At 43.4% G+C, this 26,627-nt stretch overlaps 2 protein-coding genes and 1 long non-coding RNA gene across 4 annotated transcripts in view; 1 reads left to right on the forward strand and 2 right to left on the reverse strand.

Annotated features, from left to right (window-relative positions):
* Nucleotides 1–13,626, reverse strand: part of LOC141578938 (uncharacterized) — a 56,651-nt gene extending 43,025 nt beyond the window's left edge. Inside the window, exons 1-2 of one of the 2 annotated variants that reach the window (XR_012509851.1) lie at nucleotides 13,494–13,626; nucleotides 13,213–13,293 (exon numbers count right to left, since the gene is read on the reverse strand). This is a non-coding gene — a long non-coding RNA (uncharacterized LOC141578938). Of the gene's footprint in view, nucleotides 1–13,212; nucleotides 13,449–13,493 lie in introns of those variants that run through there. The other variant, XR_012509850.1, reaches the window with a different exon arrangement.
* Nucleotides 13,627–17,691: 4,065 nt separating this feature from the next.
* Nucleotides 17,692–22,198, forward strand: MPEG1 (macrophage expressed 1). The gene has a single exon (XM_010956343.3). It carries the CDS (start codon nucleotides 17,785–17,787, stop codon nucleotides 19,936–19,938), a length of 2,154 nt encoding a protein of 717 aa, XP_010954645.1. The 5' UTR covers nucleotides 17,692–17,784; the 3' UTR covers nucleotides 19,939–22,198.
* The window catches only part of DTX4 (deltex E3 ubiquitin ligase 4), a 35,987-nt gene continuing 31,478 nt past the window's right edge, over nucleotides 22,119–26,627 (reverse strand). Inside the window, exon 9 of the mRNA XM_010956341.2 lies at nucleotides 22,119–25,960. Coding sequence (XP_010954643.2) covers nucleotides 25,727–25,960 — 234 coding nt within the window. The 3' untranslated portion in view covers nucleotides 22,119–25,726. The remainder of the gene's footprint in view (nucleotides 25,961–26,627) is intronic.

Consider the following 26,627-nt stretch of genomic DNA (forward strand, 5'->3'; position numbering starts at 1 on the left):
CCCTCTGCTACTTTTACTGCCCTGTGATGCCCTAATTTCCTAAGGTAGAAATTAAGAACCTAGCTTCAAGAGAGAACCAGGAAGAAAGGGAAATGGAAAGTCCTACTCAGGACCTGGGAAAACCCAGAACCTGGGCTCTAACTATTTTTTAGCAAAGCTCAGATTTAGTTCTCTAATAATTAGAATTTTTAAGTAAACCCCTCCTATCTTCATTTTTCATTATACTAACATCTTTCTTTCCTATTCTTCCCCTATTTTCTTTAGCCCGTCTCTTGATAGAAGTCCTTCTCAGCATGATGGAAGTATTATCAGAATTGGGGCAAGTCAGTTCTCTGATAATTCCTTCTTCCTTCTCAGTCTCTGCCGCAACCTCCAGCCAAGACTTGCCTGCACACTGTGTAAGGCTGGGGCGAGAGAAAGGGAAAAGGAATGGGGAGAAAGCAGGTGTCTTTAGGCCAGCCTCACTGGGTGAAGATGCTTGGCAGGGATGGAGACCAAGTGGGTATGGAAGTAGATATGGGTTCAGTCTTGCAGGACCAGAGCTTTAAATACCAGGTCAGACATAAATGAGGCAGAAGTTCTTGGCACATAGGAACACTCCCCCTGGGCTCTTATAATTCATTTATTATATAAGACACTAGGACCACACCATCCCACGTCACCAAGGATACACTTATAGACCAGAAAAGCAAATTAAATTTTACAATAAGAAAAAAAAGTAGCACTAGCTAGGCTCAGAGTAAGTGCTCAAAGAGACTAGCATCAATGGAAACAAACATCCTGTAAGAATTTTGCTTCAGCTTGAGTCTGCATTCCCAACCACTCAAGGCCTGCTCTACCAGGGGAATGTTCGAGAACTATTGTCAGCTTTGCCGGCTGTATTCACTTCTTCATTTGTTCAATAGTAACATGTGTTGATCGAGCCGTGTACCAGATACTGCGATGGCCTCAGGTAATACAGTGATGAACCAGAAAAACACAGCCTTCCCATAAGGAGCTTATAGTTTACCAGAGGAGAGATTCACACAAAAAGTCCATGAAAATAGCCAGTGATAAATTCAAGGAATGCTACAGAGCACATAAGAGGGACATTGTAATGTTAATTAATTGATGTTTCATTGGGAGGTACAGTCCCAGGGCAGGAAATGTAAGGGGAAAGGGGAGACAAGGCAGCAAAGGAGACAAAGCAAATCTAAGGGGTTTATTACTGAGCTGATCACAGCTTAAGGAAAAGACACAGACAGTTGTGTAATGTCTTCAGGCAGAGCACATGAAACCACCAGTCCTCAAAACGGTCCGCTGAAGGGAGAAAGAAAAAGCAAAGTATTTCCCAGATTCCTCCTATCTCCCATCTCTAACTCATCAATGTTCACTGGCACATGGAATTTCAGTCCTCTGTATTTCTGGGTTGTGTTATCCAGTATTCTCTGACCAACCACTGGAAAAGCCATAGTCCACACCCGGTGGCCCAGTGCTTCATCGGAGCTCAACAGTGAGGAAGGAGCGGAAGTCTCTTCGGGTCCAGTGGTGTTTAGGGTCTCCAGGTACAATGTAGGATACTCAGTTAAATTAGAATTTTAGATAAACATTGAAAATTTTTGTAGTATAAGTATGCCCCAAATGTTGCTTGGGACATACTCCTACTAAAAAAATTATTTGTTGTCTATCTGAAATTTAAATTAAGTTGGGCATCCCATATTTGCATCTGCTAAATCTTGGCAACTCTCCTCTTTTTGGACCTAAGTACTCGAGCTATGGGGAAGTGGAGAATATGTCAGAGCCCACACCTCCTCCCAGGAGAGGTCAAGGGGTGAGGGGTTGGAGGACCACCCAGAACTCTTCACTGGGTAGGGAGCTGAGGGCTTAGAGATTGGTGCAGCTGAAGAAATCTAAAGATGCCCATAAATTTATTTGATACAACCTAGGCCTGTGAGTTCAGGGGAGGCTTTTAGGAAGAAATCACTTTTAAACTGAAATATGAAGGGCAAGCAAGAGTTAGCCTGGAGAATTTGGGGAGCAGCTCAGTCTGAATAACAAACATGCACTGCTCAGCACCTGGACAGAAGACTTCAGGTCTGAGTACCTGCCTTTAGTTCATTTTTGCCTGAGTCTCAAAAGGCAACTCTTCAATCTGAGTTTCCCTCTACAACAGTCCAAATAAATACACATTGCCAAAATTCTCTTGCATGTTCACACGCCTCATTCCTCTCTGCCCCAACCCCTAGTAAACACTATTCTAATTTCTGTCTTTACAATTTGGCTTATTCTAGGTACTTCATATAAGTGGAACCATATAATGTTTAACTTTTTTTTTGTCTGACAAGCCTCAGAAGGCTGGCATAAAATAGTTTCTGGGATGCGGATTCTTGTCAGCTTCAAGAACAAACTTCAGTCAAAAACTTAAAAAATTTATTAGCTAGTCATTTATAGTACATGTTTGTTAATCCCATTCTGAGACTTCTAGGATGAATTCTTTGATAAAGCAACCAGTCACTTCTGGTTTACCTGCATCATTAATCCAAATGCCCTTCCTGAATGGAGTGTCTTGTCCTTTTGCTCCTGTCACCTTGGGGCTTGTAGGTCTCTACCACTGACTATTTTTGAAACCCATCAGTAGAATTCTAAGACTGCAAAGTTTTTACATTCATCCATTAATCTTTCCGACAAATATTTATTGACTACCTCATGGATTCCAGATGCTCTTCTAGGGAAGGCTGGCATTCATGTGAATAGCTCTGAAAATACTGAAATATTTTCTCCTTATAGCTCACCAAGTACCCTATCTACCACAGTCCCTGCCTTGGAAACCCCTGAAGTTCCCCATGACTCATCAATGAAAAAATTATTGGCCTAGTAGGAGGTGTCTAGGGCCCTCACACTGTGGTCTTTATCCCTTCTCATTAGTCATTAAACAAGACAGACCTAGTTACACTCTCTCAGATTTCCAGGTTGGTGGGCATCTAACCCACCTGCTCTTGCTTGCATCTGGTATACAGCATCACTGTCAAGCGGCCACAGCACGGGAGTATGATTTCAACCAGTGGATCACACAGACCATTTGGACTTGGCTGAAGCCACAGTTTCCCAAGAATTAGAACTGTCCACAGACAGTGGGTAGGAAGTCACCCTGCCCTAGAGGCATCCAAACAGAGGTTAACTGACACTGAATTACAGTTTAAACCCTAAAACTATCCCTCAACTTCAAAACAGATTATTTCTCAATAGTATTTGTACCAATTACACTATTTGTTACATGATCCATTATAAAATTCTCAATGTGGTAGATACACTCTGACTCCAATATTAATCAGTTCTTCAAATATCTACTCTTATTCCTTATTACAATACTAATTCTTGTTACCACCAATAACCTATTCCAGCTTCACCGTGGAAGAGAGGGAGTTGGGATTATATTTTTATTAATTGGATGATGACATGGCCGAGCAGATGCAAACACAGCCTCCCTCCAAGAAATTCTATATAACTGCATTGGAGATACTGGATTTGTCATATCAATAGCCTGATTTTTATTTAATTTAAATACATGAGATCTTCAACAAATCTTTATGCTCACTCAAAGCCCCTCCAACCTACCCCCCAAAAGGACTTCTCCTAGCTGCAGCCAGAAAATCCACTCAATTTGGCTTACATCTTTGACTCCCCTCAGCAACAGAAGGCCCCACTCCTGTATCCGCCCTACTTCACTCAAGTACAATAGTAGTAGCAGGTGTATTCCTGCTTATTCAATTTTATCCCCTAATAGGAAGTAACAAAACTATCCAAACCATGACACTATGCCTAAGAGCAACGACCACACTATTTACCACAATCTGTGCACTTATGCAGAATGACATTAAAAAATTGTTTTCTCCACCTCAAGCCAATTAGGCCTTATGATATTAACAGTTGGTATTAACCAACCCTATTTAGCATTCCTTCACATCTGCACACACACTTTCTTTAAAGCAATACTCTTTATATGCTCCGGAAATGACAAACAAGATATTCAAAAAATAGTGAGTTTACTTAAATCTATACCCTTCACCACAACATTCCTCATTGTTGGCACCATGACCCTCATTCCTCATGACAAGAATCTCATTCCTTACAGGCTTCTACTCCAAAGACCTCATTGAAGCCGCTAACACCTCGTATACCAATGCCTGGGCCCTACTTATTACTCTTATCGCCTCTTATGACCACTTTGTAAGACTGTATTAGAGGAGGCTCAAGTGTCGTCTAAGAGGGAATGTCCTTTCCAATAATGGGATTCTGTAAGTCTCTGATTCTAAATTGGATGTCAGTAAAATACAGACCCCAGGCAAAATCCAGCCCCCTCTTGTTTTTGTAGAGATTTTATTGGAACACAGTCATACGCATGCATTTACATATCATCGACTTTGGCACTACAATGGCAGAGTTGTGTACTTATCACAGAGACCATTTGGTTGCAAAGCCTAACAAATCTACTGGCCATTTATGGAAAATGCTTGTTAATCTCATTCTAAGAGACTTCTGGGATGAATTCTTTGATAAAGCAACCAATCACTTCTGGTTTACCTGTGTCACTAATCCAGATGGTATGGCTACTAGATTGTTTTCCTTAAAGATGCATGTCTTTGGGATATTAATAAAAAAACATTCAGAATTAAGGGGCCAAGATGGTGGAGGAGAAGGACGCTCATAGCTCACCCTCTCCCACAAATACACCAAAAAGTCACATCCACGGACCCACCTAGCCAACCAGAGCACCTGCTAAACTCAAACAGAACATTGCCCTCTTCAAAAGACAAACATGCCAAGAATCTGGTAGGAGAAAAGGTAAAAAGAAAGAAGAAAAAACAAAACAGTGCGGGACAGGTCCCGCAGGGAGGGAGTGGCAAAGGAGGACTGGCGCTCCTTCGTTGAACCTCCCCCTCTCTAACAGACAGGCCTGTGGGATGGAGGGGGGAGCCTCCAAGGCTCATATCTGACCTGAGCATCCCTTGACCAACAGAACTAAGTTAAATGGGCACAAAGGGTCCCTGCAACACCCAGTCCGAGACGCAAGCCGGCAACTGGGGGCCCGGACAGGCCACCTGAGCCGGGCGGAGGATGGGGATGGCCGCACTGAGGCAGCCCTGGAGGAATGCAGGGGGCTGCGTACCATGGCTGGGAGGGGATATGGAGCAGAACAACCTGGGCCCTCCATAAATTACGAAAGAATAAAGCAAAGCAACACTGCTGATGTGCCCTGGGGGGGGTGGTGGCGCCGTAGCCGTTGTCTCCTAAGACCCATGGCGCTTCTGAGAAGATAGGAGGGGTGCAGCCACAGCTGTCATCTCCTCCTGTGCTCAGCGCCTGGGTGGAGGCGGGGGTGGGGCTGAGGCCGAGACCTGAATCCACACCTGGGGGCTCCGCAACCTCTTAGGCAGGACTGAGAATTGTTTACAGCCTGAGGCAGATAGGTTCTTTCTGCCCTGGTGCCTCAGAGAACTCGCGCTGCCAAGACAAAAAAGGAGCTGAGATTTGGCAGGGAGCAAGGGCGGGACTGTTCCACGCTCTTCCCTGAGCCTGCCTACGGAGCGCCACCGACCAGAGGCGGAGTGTGCAGTTGCACAGAGCAGCGGAGCGACTGGCGCTGGGAGAGGGCGGTGGCCACCTGCCTTCCTGGCAGGAGCGCAGCACCTGACAGCGGTGCTGGGAGGAGGTGCAATCAGCCCGCTTACCTCACCCGACTGCAGCATCTGACTGCAGCATCGGGAGGGGGAGTGACCCACCCGCCAACCGTGAAGGAGAGCAACACCTGACCCAGTGTTGGGAGGGGGCGCGATCTGCTTGCAGACAGGTACTGGGAGCAGCACAGACAAGGGAGCCAATGGAGGGACTCTGGAAACAGCAAGCTGAGTTCGCGAAACAGGGCGAAGACAGAAAGACTTTTCGATAAAATTATTAAAAGTGCACAGTCTTCAGGAGAACACATTCCCCCCACCTTTTTTTTAATCTTTTCTTTTGTCTGTTCTATTTTTTATTACCTTTTTAATCTTTACTTTTTAAACAATTGTATATATCTACAGTTTTAATCCCTTTTAAATTTATCTTTTAAAATCTTTTTATTATTATTTTAAAAAATCCACCTCATTTCATTTTTATTTCTCTTGGTTTTGATCTTCTGTTATTGATTATACACAGGTTTCATTTATTGTTTTTTGATTTTTTCTCCTTTTTAGAAGGTTTTAAAAAGACGTTTCAACTCGATTGCTATTCAGCTTCAACTTGCTCTTCTATTATTGATTACACACTGCTTTCAATCTTTTTTCTCCCTTCTTTAAAATTCTCTCTTGTTTTACATTTTAAAAAAATCTGTTCTATTTTCTATTAAAGTTTCTTTTAAAGTTTTACTTTTTAAACAATTGTATATGTCTCCAGTTTTAATCCCTTTAAAATTTTTCTTTTAAAATATTATTATTATTATTATTTTAAAAAATCCACCTCATTTTATTTTTATTTCTCTTGGTTTTGATTTCCTGTTATTGATTATACACAGGTTTCAAATATTTTTTTAATCTTTTCTCCTTTTTTAAGGTTTTTAAAAGACATCTCAACTCAACTGCTATTCTGCTCCAACTTGCTCTTCTATTACTGATTATACATTGTTTTCAAAACTTTTTTTCTCCCTTCTTTTAAAATTTTCTCTTTTTTTAAGATTTATTCCTGCATAGGCTTTATATAGATAAATAAATAAACTCTTTAAGGACTGCAATTGATAACTGATACACCATAAGCCACAGTGCCAGAGATGTGAGCAAGATGAAGAAGCAGAGGAACCACTCCCAATTAAAAGAGCAAGAGAAATCCCCTGAAAGAACAATCGATGAAATAGACATTGATGGCCTACTAGATCAAGATTTCAAAAAAGGAGTGATCAAAGTACTGAAGGAACTAAAAGAGATAGTGTTTAGAGATATAAAATATGTCAAAGATGAAATTGAAGCTATAAAGAAGAGCCAAGTAGAATTGGTAAACTCATTTGCTGAGATAAGAGCTGATCTAAAGGCTGTAAACAGCAGGCTAGATAATGCAGAGGAATGAATAAGTGACCTAGAAAACAGAACAACAGAAAGCACCCAATCATAACAGCTGAGAGAAAAACAAATTAAAAAAAAAAAAATGAAAACAGTATAAGGGACCTATGGGATAATATAAAGTGCACCAATCTATGCATAATAAGGGTTCCAGAAGGGGAAGAAAGAACAAAAGGGATTGAAAAGGTATTTGAAAAAATCATGACTGAAAATTTCTCAAACTTAAAAAAGGAATCAGATATCCAAGTACAGGAAGCTCAGAGGGTCCCAAACAGGAAGAACCCAAACAGACCCACACCAAAACATATCATAATCAAGATGGCCACAGTCAAGGATAAAGAAATGATCCTAAAGGCAGCAAGAGAAAAACAAAGAATGAGTTAAAAGGGAACCCCCATAAGGCTCTCAGCACATTTCTCTACAGAAACACTACAGGCCAGAAGGGAGTGGCAAGATATATTCAAAGTCCTGAATGAAAAACAGATGCAGCCTAGGATACTTTATCCAGCAAGGCTATCCTTTAGAATAGAAGGAGAGATAAAGAATTTCACAGACAAGAAAAAAAAAAAACTAGAAGAGCTTAGCAACACTAAACCCATGCTAAAAGATACATTTACAGGTGTACTCTAAATAGAAAAGAAGCAGGATTCCACAAAAGTGAGAAAATCATAACTAGAAAGGTGATAACTATCATGAATTACAAATAGAATAAATACAAAATTGTAAAAGAAGACATCCAAATCATTAAGAGTGGGAGAAGGAAGCAAGGAAATATAGATTATTTTTTATTTTTCTTTTTTAAATGTTTTGTTTTCGTTAGGATGGGTTTGAGTTATATTACTATCTGTTTAATACAAACAGTTATATTAATGGGTTAATAGGTTTACAAAAAAAGGTAACCACAAGCCAAAAACTTACAAGGGAGTCACAAAAGCTAAATAAAATCCAAGATAATACAAAGGAAAATTACCAAACCATAAAACGAAAAAGAAAGGAACAAAGAGGAAATACCAAATCAACTGCAAAGATAAGTTCGAAATGGCAATAAACACACATCTATCATTAATTACTGTAAATGTTAATGGACTAAATGCTCCAATGAAAAGATGCACAGTAGCAGACTGGATAATAAAGCAAGAACCTTCAATATGCTGCATACAAGAGACCCACTTTAGGAAGAAGGACACATATAGATTGAGAGTGAAAGGATGGAAAAGGATATTCCATGCAAATGGAAAAGCCAAAAAAGTAGGTGTAGCAGTACTGATTTCAGACAAAATAGACTTGAAAACAAAGGCCATAAAGAAAGATAAAGAAGGACATTTTATAATGATTAAAGGAGTGATACAAGATGAGGATATTACACTCGTTAATATATATGCACCCAATATAGGAGCACCTAAGTACATAAAACAATAACTAACAGAGATAAAGGGGTAAATTGATGGGAATATAATCATTGTCAGAGATTTTAACACTGCATTAACATCACTAGACAGATCTTCAAGACAGAAAATAAATAAGGCAACAGAGAAATTAAATGATACAATAGAAAAATTAGATCTGATGGATATTTTCAGAGCATTACACCTCCCAAAAATAGGATATACACTCTTTTCAAGTGCACATGGAACATTTTCTAGGATTTATTATGTACTTGGGCACAAAAGAAGCCTCAACAATTTGAAGACAATAGAAATTATCTCAAGCACCTTTACTGACCACAATGCCATGAAACTAGAAATCAACTACAGAGAAACAAAGGAGAAAAAAAGGAAAGCATGGAGATTAAACAACATGCTATTAAAAAAATAATGGGTCAATGATGAAATCAAAATTGAAATTAAAAAATACCTTGAGACAAATGAAAATGAAAACACAACCACACAAAATTTATGGGATGCAGCAATGGCAGTGCTAAGAGGGAAGTTTATAGTGATACAGGCCTTCCTCAAAAAAGAAGAACAATCTCAAATAAACAATCTAACCCACCAGCTAAAAGAACTAGAAAAAGAAGAACAAAAAACCCCTAAAGGCAGCAGAAGGAAGGAAATAATAAAGATCAGGGAGGAAATAAATAAAATACAGATTTTTAAAAACATAGAAAAAAAAATTAAACCAAAAGCTATTTTTTTAAAAAAGTAAATAAAATCGACAAACCTCTGGCCAGACTCACAAAGAAGAAAAAAGAGAGAGCACAAATAAGCAAAATAAGAAAGGACAATGGAGAAATTACAACAAATAACATAGAAATACAGAATATCATATGAGGATGTTATGAAAAACTATATGGAACCAAAATGGATAACCTACAGGAGACGGAACAAGTTTCTGGAAACATACAGCCCACCAAGACTAAACCAAGAAGAAACTGACCACTTGAGCAAACCAATCACTAGAAATGAAATCAAATTAGCAATAAAAAAAACCTCCCTACAAATAAAAGTCCAGGACCAGACAGCTTCACTGGGGAATTCTACCAAACATACAAAGAAGAACTCATACAAGTCCTTCTCAAACTCTTCCAGAAGATTGAAAAGGAGGGTATACTCCCAAAATCATTCTATGAAGCCATCATCACCCTGATACCAAAACCAGACAAAGACACCACCAAAAAAGAGAATTACAGACCAATATCACTGATGAACATAGATGCAAAAATCCTTACCAAAATATTAACAAATAGAATCCAACAGCACATAAAAAGTATTATACATCATGACCAAGTGGGGTTCATTCCAGGGACACAAGAGTGGTTCAACATACACAAATCAATCAATGTAATACATCACATCAACAAGAGGAAGGACAAAACCCACATGATCATCTCAATAGATGCAGAAAAAGTATTTGATGAAATTCAACACCCATTTATGATAAAAACTCTAACCAAAGTGCGTATAGAGGGATCATATCTCAACATAATAAAAGCTATATATGAGAAACCTACAGCCAGCATAGTACTCAATGGTGAAAAACTCAAAAGCTTCCCACTAAAATCTGGGACAAGACAAGGTTGCCCACTATCCCCACTCCTATTCAACATAGTCTTGGAAGTCCTAGCCACAGCAATCAGGCAAGGAGAGAAATAAAAGGGATCCAAATTGGAAAAGAAGAGGTAAAAGTGTCACTATGTGCAGATGAGATGATACTATATATAGAAAACTCTAAAAGGTTCACACAAAAACTTCTAGAAATAATTGAAGAATTCAGCAAGGTAGCAGGTTACAAGATTAACATTCAAAAACCAGTTGCATTTCTTTACCCTAATGATGAATCAACAGAAAAAGAAAGTAAACAATCAATCCCCTTTAAAATAGCACCCAAAGTAATAAAATACCTAGGAATAAATCTAACCAAGGAGGTGAAAGAATTATACACAGAAAACTATAAACCATTGATGAAGGAAATTAAAGAAGACTTTAAAAAATGGAAAGATATCCCATGCTTTTGGATTGGAAGAATCAATATTGTTAAAATGGTCACACTGCCCAAGGCAATCTACAGATTTAATGCAATCCCCATCAGATTATCCAGGACATATTTCACAGAACTGGAACAAATTATAATAAAATTTATATGGAACAACAAAAGACCTAGAATTGCCAAAACATTACTGAAGAAAAAGAAAGAGGCTGGAGGAATAACTCTCCCAGACTTCAGACAATACTACAGAGCTACAGTCATCAAGACAGCATGGTATTGGTACAAAAACAGATATATGGACCAATGGAACAGAATAGAGAGCCCAGAAATGAACCCACAAACTTTTGGTCAACTAATCTTCAGCAAAGGAGGCAAGAACATATAATGGAATAAAGACAGTCTCTTCAGCAAATGGTGTTGGGAAAACTGGACAGCAGCACATAAATCAATGAAGCTAGAACACTCCCTTACACCATACACAAAAATAAACTCAAAATGGATCAAAGACTTAAACATAAGACAAGATACAATAAACCCCTTAGAAGAAAATATAGGCAAAACGTCATCTGACATACATCTCAAAAATGTTCTCCAAGGGCAATCTACCCAAGCAATAGAAATAAAGGCAAGAATAAACAAATGGGACCTAATTAAACTTACAAGCTTCTGCACAGCAAACAGAACCATAAGTAAAACAAAAGGACAACCTACGGAATGGGAGAAAATTTTTGCAAATGAAACCGACAAAGGCTTGATCTCCAGAATATATAAGCAGCTCATATGACTTAATAAGAAAAAAACAAACAACCCAATCCAAAATGGGCAGAAGACCTAAACAAGCAATTCTCCAAGGAAGAAATATGAATGATCAATAGGCACATGAAAAAATGCTCAATATCACTAATTATCAGAGAAATGCAAATCAAAACTACAATGAGATATCACCTCACACCAGTCAGAATGGCCATCATTCAAAAGTCCACAAATGACAAATGCTGGAGCGGCTGTGGTGAAAAGGGAACTCTCCTACACTGCTGGTGGGAATGCAGTTTGGTGCAGCCACTATGGAAAACAGTATAGAGATTCCTCAAAAGACTAGGAATAGACTTACCATATGACCCAGGAATTCTGCTCCTGGGCATATATCCAGAAGGAACCCTTTTTCCGGATGACACCTGCACCCTAATGTTCATAGAAGCACTATTTATGATAGCCAAGACATGGAAACAGCCTAAATGTCCATCAACAGATGACTGGATAAAGAAGAAGTGGTATATTTATACAGTGGAATAATATTCAGCTATAAAAACCGACAACATAATGCCATTTGCAGCAACATGGATGTTCCTGGAGAATGTCATTCTAAGTGAAGTAAGCCAGAAAAAGAAAGAAAAATACCATATGAGATCGCTCATATGTGGAATCTAAAAAACACAAACAAACAAACAAAAAACAAAAGGAGAACATAAATACAAAACAGAAAGACTCATAGACATAGAATACAAACTTGTGGTTGTCAAGGGGGAGGTAGGAAGGTATAGACTGGGAGTTCAAAATTTGTAGATACTGACAGGCATATGTAGAATAGATAAACAAGATTATACTGTATAGCACAGAGATATATATACAAGATTCTATGGTAGCTCGCAGTGAAAAAAAAAAGTGACAATGAATATAAGTATGTTCATGTATAACTGAAAAATTGTGCTCTACACTGGAATTTGACACAACATTGTAAAATGACTATAATTCAATGAAAAATGTTTAAAAAATTAAAAAATTTAAAAATATTCAGGTGGTCCTTCTGAGTCAGTATGATTCCCCATGTTGTCAAGTGGATGACCAGAAAAAAAGTCAAGCTCCTGAAATGCTCTAATACAGCTTAACTACCAAGTCAGCCTGAAGCCTGCAGCAGTAAGTTCAGTAGAGCTGAAAACTGATATACATTCAGCTCCTACCTGAGTCACACGGAGCTTTACATGGAGGGTTGCAGTCACTTATCTTGATACAGGAAAAAATGCAGGGTACGAGAGGATGGCCATGTCCCAGGTCTTGGGCAAGTCCCTGGGATGCATCCCACCAAGTGAGGGTCCTTGGCTTTGCTCAGGAAAGCATTCAAGAGCGAGCCACATTTGAGTAAGAGTAGATTTATTTAGGGAGATGTACACTCCATAGACAGAGTATAGGCTGTCTTAGAAGGCAAGAGAGAGGCCAAGAGGTGTGGGGTTGGGTGCTTAGTTTAAAGTAAAAGTAGATACACACTCCATAGACAGCTATCTCAAAAGGTGAGGGAGCAAGAGATGCCATGAGGCATGGTGTTGCTAATTTTTATATGCTAACAAGTGAGAGGACTATTCCAGCTACTTTGGAAAGGGGGTGGTGATTCCCAGGAATTGGACCTCTTTTTGACCTTTCATGGTTAGCCTCAGAACTGTCATGGCGCCTGTGGGTGTCGTTCACCATGCTAATACATTACAATGTGTACAATATAGCTCAAAGTCCACTGGAGGTCAAATATCCCACCATCTTGGGCCTGAAGGTCTATTGGGAGCTGAATTTTCTGCCATCTTGGTGGTAATTGCTGTGTCATTCCTTTGATGGCTGTGCCCTGCCCTCTTCCTTCCTGTCTCAGTCTTACCAACTTCATCTACTGCATAGAGGTAGATGCTACTTGTGTTTCATAGTTGAGGAGATGGAGGCTGAGGGAAACTCCATAACTTACCCAAAGTCACGTCTGGAGCCAGGATGTTGCCTGCAGTTCAGCTCTGAAAACTGTGTTTCACATCCATGTTCATCAGTCTAGCTGTTGAGATACTTTGAGTGACTTTACAAAGCTGGACAAAGTCTAGAAACTGAACAGACCCATAACCCAGCCCATGATATTAATTTCACATTTAGACCACCAAAAAAAGTAGTAAAGACAGTAGGAACATTTCAGTGGAGGACCCAAAGCTCCCAATTCCACATAATTCCCTGATGAAAAAACCACCTCACTTAACTTACTTGTTTTCATGGCTATTTCAGGTAGGAAGAGAAATGGGGCAAGTTTTACTTATCTCTGCTCGAAGTCCACTTGAAGATCCTGTGGTAAAAGAGGGAAAGATTAAATGTTAGACTGGTTTCGTGTTACCCAATCATGAAACAAATATAGAAATATGAGCTCCGCCAGCAGTTAACCCAGAGAAGCCAGAGGCCACCCAGTCACTTCCTTTGTTCAAATCTTCCTCAAAGGGGTAGTTACATGACAGGAAAGACTTGGGGACTAAGAAACAGGGGCATGAGAGAAATTCCATTGTATTCCAGTCCTCTTGTGGGCAAAGATCTCTGTGTTCAGCTGTTTTCAGCTGAAGGAGAACCCAAGAGGCACTCTTCCTGTTAGACTGGTGCCATTAGGAAACCCGAAGGCAGATGGGGACGGGGAATGAATTGGTCCTAACTGCTCAGTCCCAGTGGAGCTCAGTTTGGGGAGTAGATGAAGCGGGATCAGTGGTTCCAAGGGCTTACCAGGTCAACCAGACTCTTAAATGAGCATTAAATTTGACAGTGGCTACTCCAAAAATGGCGCCTACACTGGGTTCCTGACAAACAGATGCTCAATGAGTATTTATTTAATGGGTAGATGAAACAGGCTTCCTTTAGAATGTCCTGGGGAATCCGTGCTGAGAATGACACTGAGGCAGCCTCAGAGCCTCAGGGGGAATTAATGGTGTGTCTGATTAGCGATGTCTGGCGTGATGTGGACTAGGGGAGTGGCAGCCTGCTGGGGAAGTCTTCGCCACATCGAGATTTCCTTCCTCAGTGCGGTAGAGGTAGCACCCAAGTCACAGACTTGTGTCCTCCAAACCTAAATATGAAAATGGCAAAGAGAAATAAGAGCAGGAAGGGAAAAGTTGATGAGGAGAAAAAGAATTAGAAAAAAAATGAAAGGGACAAATGTTAATAGAGAAAAGAAATACAATGGCCAAGGCTGCCCAGTTCTGGCCTGTTTAATGGGAATGTGCAGAATTTCAAGTGGGCCATCTGTTTTTACCCACCAGATGAAAGGGAATCAAGAAACCACTGTGTTCTGACTTTTGTGGTCAGGATACAGGCAATCCTGCTGGGAAGAACAGTCTCTGAGGGGAAGGAACTGAAAAGCAAACTCTCAAGCCATCAGGTTAGCAATTAACTGTTCAGAAAAAGAAAGTATTGTCACTTGGTTACCAATAACCTCTTGGATTTTCCAGAACCAAGGTGCTCCAGAATCTTTATTTTCAATTTGTTTAAATTTTACTGGTGGTGGGGAGGTGATTGGCTGTATCTGTTTTATTTTTTAATGGAGGTGCTAGAGATTTAACCCAGGACCTCATGCATGATACGTATGCACTCTACCACTGAGCTGTACCCTCCCCCCTCAGAATCTTCAAAAGTCTTAGTTCCCTGACCCATTTAGGGACGATGTGACTGTCAGTTTTTAGGCTTCTGCTAAGTCCATTTTCCTAGATTCCTGCTAAAAATAAGAAGGAGAATGGTCCCTGCAAACACAGCCGAACGTTCCTATTTCAGACTGCAGGTGAAACACAGAAGACGGAAACACCTGGACCGGCTCCAAGCCCACCCAGAACTGAACCTCAGATGTGAATCATGGCTTGGCTCTGCATGAGATGCTGTCAGAAGGTTGCACGTGCTCAAACTGAGAACGAAAGCAGACGTGGGACTTCCCTCTTTTTGGAGGAAGTGAAACCACTCTCCTCATAACACATATGCAGAACTTTTGTGGAAAAGTTGCCTTTTTCTTTTTAGAGACCCAAACTGAACTTTGAGACACCAGCCCTGGGAGTGGCCATCTAGAGAGTTTAGGTGGCTGTCTATGCATTTCAATACAAGAAAAAGTAGAAGACACTGCTGGTTGAGCAGAGGAAAGCCAAAAAGGAGTGGGTGAACCGCTCTGGTCAAACTCCTGCAGGCCGCTTCCCCATACCTGATCATTATGAGCAACAATTCCTGCCAGTGGAGTGCAAATTCAAGTTAAGTTGAAATTCCCAACATTTGCACTTCTTCTTTCATTGTTTCCCTGTAAATTGAAAAGAGAACTTCCTTGAGCACCAAGCACAGCAAACACAGAATCATAGCTTTGGATCATTTCAGGTATATGGAAATTTCAGAACTATTTGGGTCCCCCTTTTTTTTTTAATGTCTCTCTGTTGCTTATTTTTCTGAGTAAAAAAGTGATGATTACCCAATACACATCCCTGTGTTTGGTACTGGCTAGATTCTCAAGGAAAATTTGTCAGAGTCAAAACATACTCATTGTTGAAAAACTCAAAGTACTCAGAAAAGAGGAAAACATTTAAATCATAAAGCCTACATACTAGATATAATTACTGTCAATGAGTTGGTTGGAATATATTATGCTAGTTGTATTTGTATATAGTTGAGGTCATGTTGAATGGATATCATGCTTTTGTTTCACTTAACATTCTGTCTAAGAATTTCACCTGTTATTAAAATTGTTTGAAAATGTAATTATGAAAGCTGTAAAATATTTTGTCATAGGCATGCAATATGATTTCACTCTCATTGGCTCTTTTAGCAATTTTTAATTTTTTTGCTATGATAAAAATGAAGAGGAAGGCTATTCAAAAAAAAATGGGAGGGAGGGTATAACTCAAGTGGTAGAACGCATGTTTAGCATGCACGAGGTCCTGGGTTCAGTCCCCAGTGCTTCCTCTGAAAAATAGATGAAAAAGTAAACACAATCCCCCTGCCAACAGATGACAACGACTGGGTATTTAGAGACCTAGGAACACCTAAATATAGAATTATCTATATTCATCTTGCTTTATTCTCATTGAAAAAGAGTGAGGGCTCATCAGGATCTATTAAAGCGAACACAAAAAGTTGGAAATTGCCAGCATGTCTTCAAAACTGCATGTAAGTGAGTTTTCTGATTCTGATGAGCCATGTCCTGAAAGCGTTTCAAGAGATGTATGTGGATATTTCAACAGACTTAATGAAAGTTCTCAAGGACATTCAACTCTGATTGTTCTAATTCTAGGATCACTCTACTGAGCTATAAATTTATAACTAACTGCTTTATAAATTAACCAGGACATCCTGTACAGAGGCTTTCTTCTCTAGCCAAGTATAAACTGGATACTGGTTCATTAATTAATCCTTCTTGAGTGTAAGTGAATTCCCTGGAGCATGATAACTGAAGCATGGATAGACCCAGAATGCGGTGTTTCTGGGTTTACAGAACACTGTCAAGGTTTTAATAATAACCAGTTATGCTCAGCCTGTGAAACTTGTCAACTGACCTCATTATATCTGAAAACACTTGTCAGCTGCATCAGTGACAATCAGCAGTAATTCAGTTCGTTGAAACCTTCTTTCCAGAAGGCATGCAGGTTGCCTGTGAATTGAAACATGACTTTTTCAGTCTTGGCACTGCATCTGGTTCATGCAGGATTTGGGGAGCCGTAAGGGTGCAATTGGGAACTTCCATTAACCTCTAGATTCCCTGGCTACCTCTAAATATAAGATGCACACAAGTTGTCCCAAAGAGTTAATAGAGCTGGGCTTCCATTAATCCTGGTCCTAGATCAATGGGCCTGGAAACACTATTCTAAATAATGAGGTCTAATAGATCTAGCATTTATACACAAAAGCACATTCGTGAAATTATCTTCTCCTAATAACTTAACAAATGAATTGTTGCTTTAAGAAAAATTGAGTAATGAAGAGCCACATTCATTTCTATGCACCTGTACTGGTTACATCCACTTAACAACAGAATAAAAAGATTAAAGTTATCCTAGCAGGCACCAACTTATTGCCAACTCTGCACACAGTAAAAGCAAACTAGTACTGAAATATTGAGAGCGAGCAGTCAGGGAAACTCTGAAGCATCAAGAGAGTGAACAAAGAACAAAACCAAAGCTTTCTTTCAGAGATGGAAAGCTCTGGTGGAGGTGACAGTACAGTGTGTGGTGGCACTTAGATTTCTGAGTGCCCACGACCGCTGCAGAGTAACCAGCCTAGGGCTGGGGGAGGTGAGGGGCAGTTAGGGGGGTTAACTGTTAAGGATCTAGGGCTGTGTTTGCATATCTAGTACAACAGTTTTTTCAGTCCTGAGGGACCTTAGGTTTTCCAATCAACTCTCATTTCCCCATTTTACGATGAGATTAGCCTAAAGGGGAACTGGTGGCTTTAGGAGAAATGCTGAACTCTGCTTCAGTAACTCAGTTCAGTTAGCCCCAAGCTCTCTGGCTGCTGCTTAGGACTGGTGTGTCTGGCTGGGGCTCTCTGAGCCATGAACCGCTTCAGGGGTGCTGTCCTTCTCTGGGCAGTGGCAGCATGGGCGAAAATGGACATGCCTCTGGAAGTGACAGATGAGGCTGGCTTTCAAAAATGCAAGAATGCCTTAAAACTACCTGTTCTGGGAGTCTTACCTGGAGGCGGCTGGGATAATCTGCGGAATGTGGACATGGGACGGGTGATGGGCTTGACCTACACTCACTGCCGGACCACAGAAGACGGACAGTACATCATCCCGGATGAAATCTTTACCATTCCCCAGAAGCAGAGCAACCTGGAGATGAACTCAAAAATCCTGGAGTCCTGGGTGAATTACCAGAGCAGCACCTCCTACTCCATCAACTCGGAGCTGTCTCTTTTTTCCAAAGTCAGCGGCAAGTTCTCCCCTGAGTTCCAGAGGATGAAGACCCTTCAGGTGAAGGACCAAGCTGTAACTACCCAGGTTCAAGTAAGAAACCTGGTCTACACAGTCAAAATCAACCCAGATGCAGAACTAAGCTTGGGATTTAAGAAGGAGCTCATGGACATTTCTGATTGTCTGGAGAACAACCAGACGCGGATGGCCACCTACCTGGCAGAACTCCTGGTCCTCAACTATGGTACCCATGTCATCACTAGCGTGGATGCCGGAGCTGCTCTCATCCAAGAGGACCACATCAGATCCTCCTTCCTCCAGGACAGCCAGAGCAGCCACAGTGCTGTGACCGCATCTGCGGGAATCACCTTCCTAAACATTGTGAACTTCAAATTTGAGGAGAACTACACCTCGCAGAATGCCTTCACCAAGAACTACCTCTCAAACAGGACCAACTCCAGGGTGCAAAGCATCGGAGGGCTTCCCTTTTACCCAGGCATCACCCTCCAGACCTGGCAGCAGGGCATCACCAACCACCTGGTGGCCGTAGACCGCGCCGGCCTGCCTCTGTATTTCTTCATCAACCCTGACATGCTGCCTCACTTGCCGGGGCCCTTGGTGAGAAAGTTGTCTAAGACGGTGGAAACTGCTGTGAGACGCTATTATGCATTTAACACTTACCCTGGTTGCACGGATCTCAACTCGCCCAACTTCAATTTCCAGGCTAACACTGATGATGGCTCTTGCGAGGGGAAAATGACCAATTTCTCCTTTGGCGGAGTTTATCAGGAATGCACTCAGCTCTCAGGGAATGAGGTTGTCTCACTCTGCCAAAACTTGGAGCAGAAGAATCCACTCACGGGCGATTTCTCCTGCCCCTCCGGCTACTCCCCAATCCAACTGCTATCCCAGATCCACGAGGAGGGTTATAACCATCTGGAGTGTCCACGGAAGTGCACCTTCCTCATCTTCTGCAAGACGGTGTGTGAAGATGTGTTCCAAGTGGCGAAGGCTGAATTTAGGGCGTTTTGGTGTGTGGCCAGAGGCCAAGTAGCAGAAAACTCAGGACTACTTTTTGGGGGCCTCTATAGTGGGAAGAGCATAAACCCTTTGACCAATGCACAGTCCTGCCCGGCTGGCTATTTTCCATTGAGACTTTTTGAAAACCTCAAGGTATGTGCTTCTCAGGACTATGAGATTGGATACAGGTTTTCAGTCCCCTTTGGTGGGTTCTTTAGCTGTACCGTTGGGAATCCCTTGGTGGATTCTGCTGTAACTGGAGATTTACGGGCACCTTCCTTAAAAAAATGTCCCGGGGGTTTCAGTCAGCACCTAGCCCTCATCAGCGATGGATGCCAAGTGTCTTACTGCATCAAGGCCGGGCTTTTTACGGGAGGGTCTCTGCCCCCTGCCAGGCTCCCACCTTACTGCCGGCCACCCCTCATGAGTCAGGTGGCCACCAACACGGTCATAGTGACCAATAGTGAGACTGCGAGATCCTGGATTAAAGATTCTCAGACCCACCTGTGGAGGCTGGGAGAGCCGCTCGAGCTTCGCAGGGCCATGAAGACCATCCACGGGGATGGCAGTGGCCTGTCAGGAGGAGCAGCAGCCGGGATCACCCTGGGGGTCATGGCCATCCTGGTAGCTGTCATGGTCCTGGCCATTTTTGGCATCCGGAAGTACAGGAAGAGGGGCTACCTCACTTTGCAGGATGAGAGGCAGAGTTTTGTCCCAGGCACCACAGTGGCTGGAGACACCTGTGACCAAGAGCAGGAGCAGAGCCCAGCCTAGATTTCTCCCAGGAAACCATTTCTCTCATCTCCAGCCAGAGCGTCTGGCACGTCTTTCTTTTTCCTTTCTCCACTGCTGCCTTCCTAAGTATTGAAGTTCAAGCACAACAGAAAGCAGGTGTAACTTTGTGACCTCCTTAAGTCTCTGGGCCAGGAAATGAATGGAGGTACGTGGACAAGGTCGGGGAGGGGTTGGAGAGCTGCTGTGATTTTTTTTTTAAGCAGAAGTCACCTCGGGGACTAAAACATGAAGGGAGTGTCTTTTCTCACCTTGCGTTATTAATTATCTTCACCTACATGCATATGTGCAAAAAGGGAGGAGGGAGAAGGTTGACATTTGGATTTGGAGGCAATGCATTTAATATGAGGTCAGCTAAGATTTCCAATTCATGAGCTATAAGAATGTCTTCCTTTGAGTGTTACTCTCCCACCATTGTGTGCATATGTGTGTATGTTTTAAGCTGTCTGGATTTCAAGCTCCTGGAGGCTGACAAAGCCCCCAGGAGACACGGGAAGTTCCGCTTGGCTATGGTTTTCAGTTTTGATGGATCTCCGTCAGCGGACTGCGTCGCCTCCTCTGTGTCATCTCAGCAGCAGCCGAGGGGAGAGATGGTGCCTATTCCAAGCCACCTGGTCCAGCTTCTCCACGGTTAAGACTTACTTAGACGAGGCCCCTCTTGGACTTCAGACTGGTATCATAAAGTCCTCAGAAAATATTAATACAGCATATGAGCTTCTATTAGGAGGTCAAGGGAGAAGGGATAGTTTGGAGACAAGGAATGAGTGAAGAAAGGGTGAAAACTGGAAAAGATTCTGGTGCTCGTGGGAGATAGGGATTCTTACCCACAACCAATTACCTGGTTTCGTCCCCTTAGCTCCTCGTAAATGGGGCAAAGGGAGCAGCTACAGCTTCGGGTAGATCGGGCATTACTATTTCATGTTCTGTTACCAAGGTACAAAGCCCTCCTCCTCCGTGGATGGCCGCCCCCCTCTCCATCCTCCCATCCCGTGCACACACACTTGAACACACACACACGCCCACACACCCCACATTCCAACAAGAGGCGTGCATTTTTCTGGGAGTGGGATACAAGGAAAACTCCGAGAAGTCAAAGTAAACCCACACCTAGGCACCCCTTCCTCCCCAAAACCTCAACAGGGAAGGTTGAAGTATTTTTACCAATTATGTACCCTGCCTTTTTTTTTTCCAGCAGAAAGGGGACTGACATGATCAAATCAATAATTTTACATGAAGCAAAAAGGCATCCGACATCACTTGTGACGCATTTATTTCAGTTCCAGGCTGACCTCCCTGGGACATCTAGCAGGATGCATGGTTGTTACTTGGCATTCGAGGCTTTGCCCAGTTTTAATAACTGCCTCACCTAATTGTAACCACTAGGGTGAATCTATTAATGTTCCCCCACAACACTTTAAAAAGTTACATAGTTCTTCACCAAATCAAATGTCATTGGATAATCTGTCCTTTCTTCATTAACATTCACCATCAAGAATGTTCCACTAGGTCCTTCTTCTGAGGACCCTGAAGCATCCCCGCCTGTGGGAAGATGGGAGGAGGTTTACTCATCCATCTCCCACTGCGATACGGAGAAGTGATTTACAAAATTTGAGCCCTGCTCCCAGCTGGGAACACTGATTTCTGCAACCTCTCTACTTACCCCTGCTTCTTCTTAAGCATTAAAACTTAACCTTAACCTCTGGGTGTTTTGTGGGTATGTTTTAGCCAAGGTAACCACTTTCCTGCCAATGCTGACTTACTTCCCCATGAGATCTTTGAAGACCACTGAGTCAGAGAGACAAAGTATATCTATAAGCTCCCAGGCTTTTAATGCACTAACTGCCCGTTGAAACAGAGAGCTCTTCACAAACTTTTATTTCTAACAACATTGCACATAAATATGCATTAAAACGTGTACTTGAGGGACGCTCCGTCTGACTGTTCATCCACAGGAAACCAGAAGCAAGGGGTTTGCGGTTGACATTCATCAAGTCATTTTGCACAGTCAGAACCCCGATGGGGGGGTTCACAGCGTCTGCTTTCTGAGTCCCGCTTTCCTGACCGTGTCGCTCGGGCTGGGGTCTGCCCAAGACAAATCCGGGCTTCCAAGAAAACCACACTCCGTGGACTTTCAGGAACAGAGATGCATTTGGGTGACAAACGAGGCTTTGCAATTGCATTTTATTTCTGTGTTCTCATTAGTATCAGGATGATCAATATTAAACATGTGTTTGAAAAACAACAGCCTGTAAACTATTGAAACATACATGATATTGTCATCAGGTGAAGGGAACTTTAAGAAGCAAACATTCATGGTTTTTAAGATGGTCTTTCCCCCACAGTTTCAGTTGTATTTCCCCCTTGCCACATGGTCTGTTTCTTTAGAGGAACGAGAAGTCAGGCCAGGTTACTTGGTTAAATGTGTGGGTAGAAAAAAGGTGAAAGAAAATTAGAAAAAGGGACTCCTCCACTCAGCGGAAGGACTTGTGATTGCTTGCTGACTTGGCGAAGTACCCCAATGCCGCCCAGGTAGGTGCACCGATCTACAGAAAGCAGGTTAACAACAACAGCAGTTTGTGGTTGTTCATTTGCCATTTATTGTTCTGCACATACACGTCATGAGCACCAGGTGGCGATGTCCTCCCACAGAGCCACAGCAAGGACCTCAAAACACACCAGTTACAAAGATTCACATTAGGACATTCACCTGCCCTTTCCCAGAACCAACCCCTCCCCGCTCCCCATCAAATGCCAGTGACCACAGACAAGCAAAGAGGACAAGGCCCTTTCTCGTACCACACGGGACCTTCCTCCAATCCTTTCATGCCCAAACAGTGCAATACCAGGACGAGTACTTCCGACCAAGTATAAAACCACAGAGAAGTAGAAGTTTTACAAAAGAGGGAAGGGGTGGGGGGATGAAAACACAAAGGCACATGCAACTACACATACACAGTTCATCTTTTAAGGGATGAGACTATAACAAGATTTGTCTCCAATCCCACGTGTCACCCCTGGAGACTCAGGAAGGGGGAACTAGGCTGCTGGTGCTTAAGACGATGAAAGGAAAGGCATGGGAATCCCTGCATGGGCGGGGAACACAGCAGGGCTTCCGGTGGGAGAGCATCCCGTGTCAGAGTGGGGGATGCACAGAGCCTCTGCTGGCAGGGTTCTCACCGAACCCGAGACTACATTTCCAGGCTGGCACGAGAGAGCGAGCGAGCGAAGGAATGCCCCCCGCCTTGCCTGGCACAGTGTTAGAAAGGAAATTCAAGATCCCTTCTGCCCAGAAGGTCCTACCCCCAAGAAGAGCAGCATGAGGATGAGGCAGCCCCTACCAAGCATCCTCAGAGAGGAAGAGACACGGGGCACCGACACTACCAACATCCTAGGGGGAAAGGCTTGAAGGTATGAAGACTAACTCTCAAAGTGGTACTGCCCCCGGCACAATGCTTGCCCGACGCATTCCCTGCGTCCTCTTCCTTCTGCTCTTGGCAGATCTCTTCTCCACCCACACCTTCTTCTGCCTGCTGCGGGGAAACCAGTCTCTCCCCATTGCCCACTGCCAGTTGTCAAAGCATTCGCCTTCCTTTCCCCACCTCCTACTGCACAGCTCCGTGTCTATCCACTGACCTTCAATCTGTTTCCTTATCTCCTGTGAGTGAGGAGCCCAGTGGGTCCTTGGCAAGGATGCTGAATGAAGGTGGGGATGGTACCAAGCTTGCAGAGAGGCTCTCCAGCATCTCTGGCACATGGTAGCCTGGCAGAGGGCATGGGCTTGGCATTAAACACAGCAGGGATGTCTCTTCCACTGAGTTTGGGTGTTTCCTTCCTGACTGTGGCAGGAAACTACCCCCTAGTGCGGTGAACACTCGGTCCAACCTCCTGGTCTGCTGGTGAGTTAAATGGCTGCCGTCTGGTAGAAGTGGCTGGAATCAATACTACAGGAACAATTCCTCCTGCCAGAGCACCCTCTGCCATAGCTGATCAACATCCCCAGGGCCATTTGTTAAAGGAGGAAGGCTCAGCCTGCTTCCAGGAGCTAGGTAACACTTGGGAACCCACTGGCCACAGGAATGCCAACAGGAGCCGGCTCTCAGAATAACGTAAGTACCATTTTGGGAAGTTCTTTTGTTTCCATTTTTCTAGCATCCAAAACCTTCCAAATATTATGAAATAGATATATGCATATATATATATATACGTCAAACCCCCCAAACATGAGGTATATAAATTCAAATTAGTATCCAGAGGAACTTCCCCCAAACACGTAGTTCAAAGAACCCACTTTCAAAGGGAGACTTGAGTTTCCCTTCTTTGATCCCCCTTCTCTGCTCCCTGACCCCCAATTCCTTCATTAGAGGGAGATGAAGGTAAGAGGAATGTCGGAGAAGGATCAGACAGGGTCCTGGGATGCAACCCAGAAGCAGGATGGACTGGACCATAATGTGGTCCCACCCCTGTTGGGGATGAGCTAGTCTCCCTCACACTCTGGGTCGGCCTGTGATCAGTGAAGTTGATGAGGGGGCTCAGCACCAGCTCCAGGCTCTGATTAGCAAATACGCACGGAGACAGACTGAAGCCCTCATAGCAACAAGACTGGATGGAGACTGGCTCGGATCTGATCTTGAAAGAGGCAGAAAAAGGGGTCAGTCCAGCCCTCACCTTCCACCTCTCCCCAAGTCTCCGGCTGTGTCCAAGTTTACAATGGGATGGGTTGGCAAAGGGTGAGGCAGGTCAAGGGACCACAGCCTGGCTGTTTCATCCCCATCAGAACTGAGGTTTGACATCTTGCAAAACAGAGCGTGAAAACACGATGGGACTCTCCACCAACCTGGGCCAGCGGCGTGCACACGCACACACACGTACGCACATGTATATGCACATACACAGACGGCACAGAGCCCAGCCTGGGCTCCACTCACAGTGACTTGATGAAACTCATGGAATCTTTGCACTGGTCTGGGATGAGCTGGGAAGAAGGCTATGGGATCCTCTCCCTGAGGACAGTTCAGATGCTAAGTGGATGCAGGCTCTGGTCTGATCAGATAGGGGCTGGAGACATCAGGGGATGCCGCCCCAGAGAGGAATCCGAGTCCATCCATCCACACAAGAGAATCAGATGCCTCTTTGGACAGGTCAAAGGTGTGAGGAAGAGGGAGGGCCCCAGGGAGCCAGGACTGTGATGAGAGCTGACCATGCTCCCAGAAGCCCGGCTGCCCGGACCCTCTTGGCAAGAAGTGCTCCCTCGCTGTCCACAGAGGCATCGACTTCTGATGTCACAGCAGTTTCGCGGTTCACCCCTTTGCCCACCCTTATCTTGCACAGTGAGAGATTCTCACCTCCAGTGGAGGAGAGAAAAGCAGAAACTCCGCTCTCAAAGCAGAGTGGAAGCAGCAGGAAGCCAGCGGAGGCACTGAACCTCCAGCTTCACAAGGCCAGGGTGTGGAATGCCCACGCCCCAGGTGTGCTGACCATGCCCCTACTTCGGGGGACGAGGGGCTTCCTGCCTACCCAGCACCGAAAACTCCATGGGAACAGACCGAGGATGGCCCTCACCCCATGTCCCCTTGGTGTTGGATGAGGTTTGTGAATGACACCATCTTATTCAATCTAGCTCCCCTCTGTGGCCGGAGGGATGGGGGGATGGAGGCAGGGCAAGAGGGGAGACGAGGGGGCCGGGAGGGCACGGCACTCACTTCCATCTTGACTCTCCCCACTTCTGGCCCTGTGGTCCCCGTGGCCCCTCCCACCCCAAAGCCCCGCCAACTCAGTCTTTCTCCTGGGCAGCGCTGTCCTCAGAAATGCCCTGGGCGGCCAGTTCAGCCAGCACATTATCCAGGTAATTGGCATCTGGGTAGCCATGGCCAGTGAGATTAGAGCCAAACTCTGTCTTGTGATGGACCTCATTCCAGATGACGGTATCTGACTCGCCCGTGGTGCTGGACGTACCGATGGCAAAGATGAGGCGGCGATCCCAGGCCACGAGCAACAGCTTCAGGACCTAAGAGAAAAGGCAGGAGATCAGAGCCTGACATTCAGTGTGGGTCAGAGACTAGCCCTTGGATGGTTGAGAGTCCTCCCAAGGGTTCTAACCCTTCCTGGGTCATGATACGCTAAGCAGCACAGTGAACAGAAAGGGATTTGGCTGAGTAATATTCCATTGTATTTATACCCCACATCTTCTTTGTCCAGTCATCTGTTAATAGACATTTAGGTTGCTTCCATGTCTTGGCTATTGCAAATAATACTGCTGTACACCAGAAACTAACACAATATTGTAAATCAACTATACTTCAATATAATAATAATGAAAATAATAATATAATTAATAATAATAATAATAAAAGAAAGTGATTTGGAAGTGGAGTCATGAACCTGCAGGTTAAGTCTTGACTCTGTCACCTACTAACTGTGTGACCTTGGACGAGTTCCATCACTCTCTGAGCTTTAATTTCCCTACATATACAATGGCAGTGATACAATTTACCTCTAAAGGTTTGGAGCACCTTACGGGGCATTAGGTGAAAAGCACTTGGGCAGTAATGCCTGGCACATCCACTCAACACATATTAGGTACCAACATCATAGCTGCATTTTAAAAGATAGGCTCTAGGAATTCAAGGCACTCATGACCTGAGATCTTCTGACCCGTGTTTCCCACCGCCTCC

Source organism: Camelus bactrianus, chromosome 10, assembly GCF_048773025.1.
Source record: "Camelus bactrianus isolate YW-2024 breed Bactrian camel chromosome 10, ASM4877302v1, whole genome shotgun sequence".
Classification (NCBI taxonomy): domain Eukaryota; kingdom Metazoa; phylum Chordata; class Mammalia; order Artiodactyla; family Camelidae; genus Camelus; species Camelus bactrianus.

Bases quoted from the DNA above. Each gene is read 5' to 3' on its own strand.
- MPEG1 (XM_010956343.3), top strand. From the start codon at position 17,785: ATGAACCGCTTCAGGGGTGCTGTCCTTCTCTGGGCAGTGGCAGCATGG.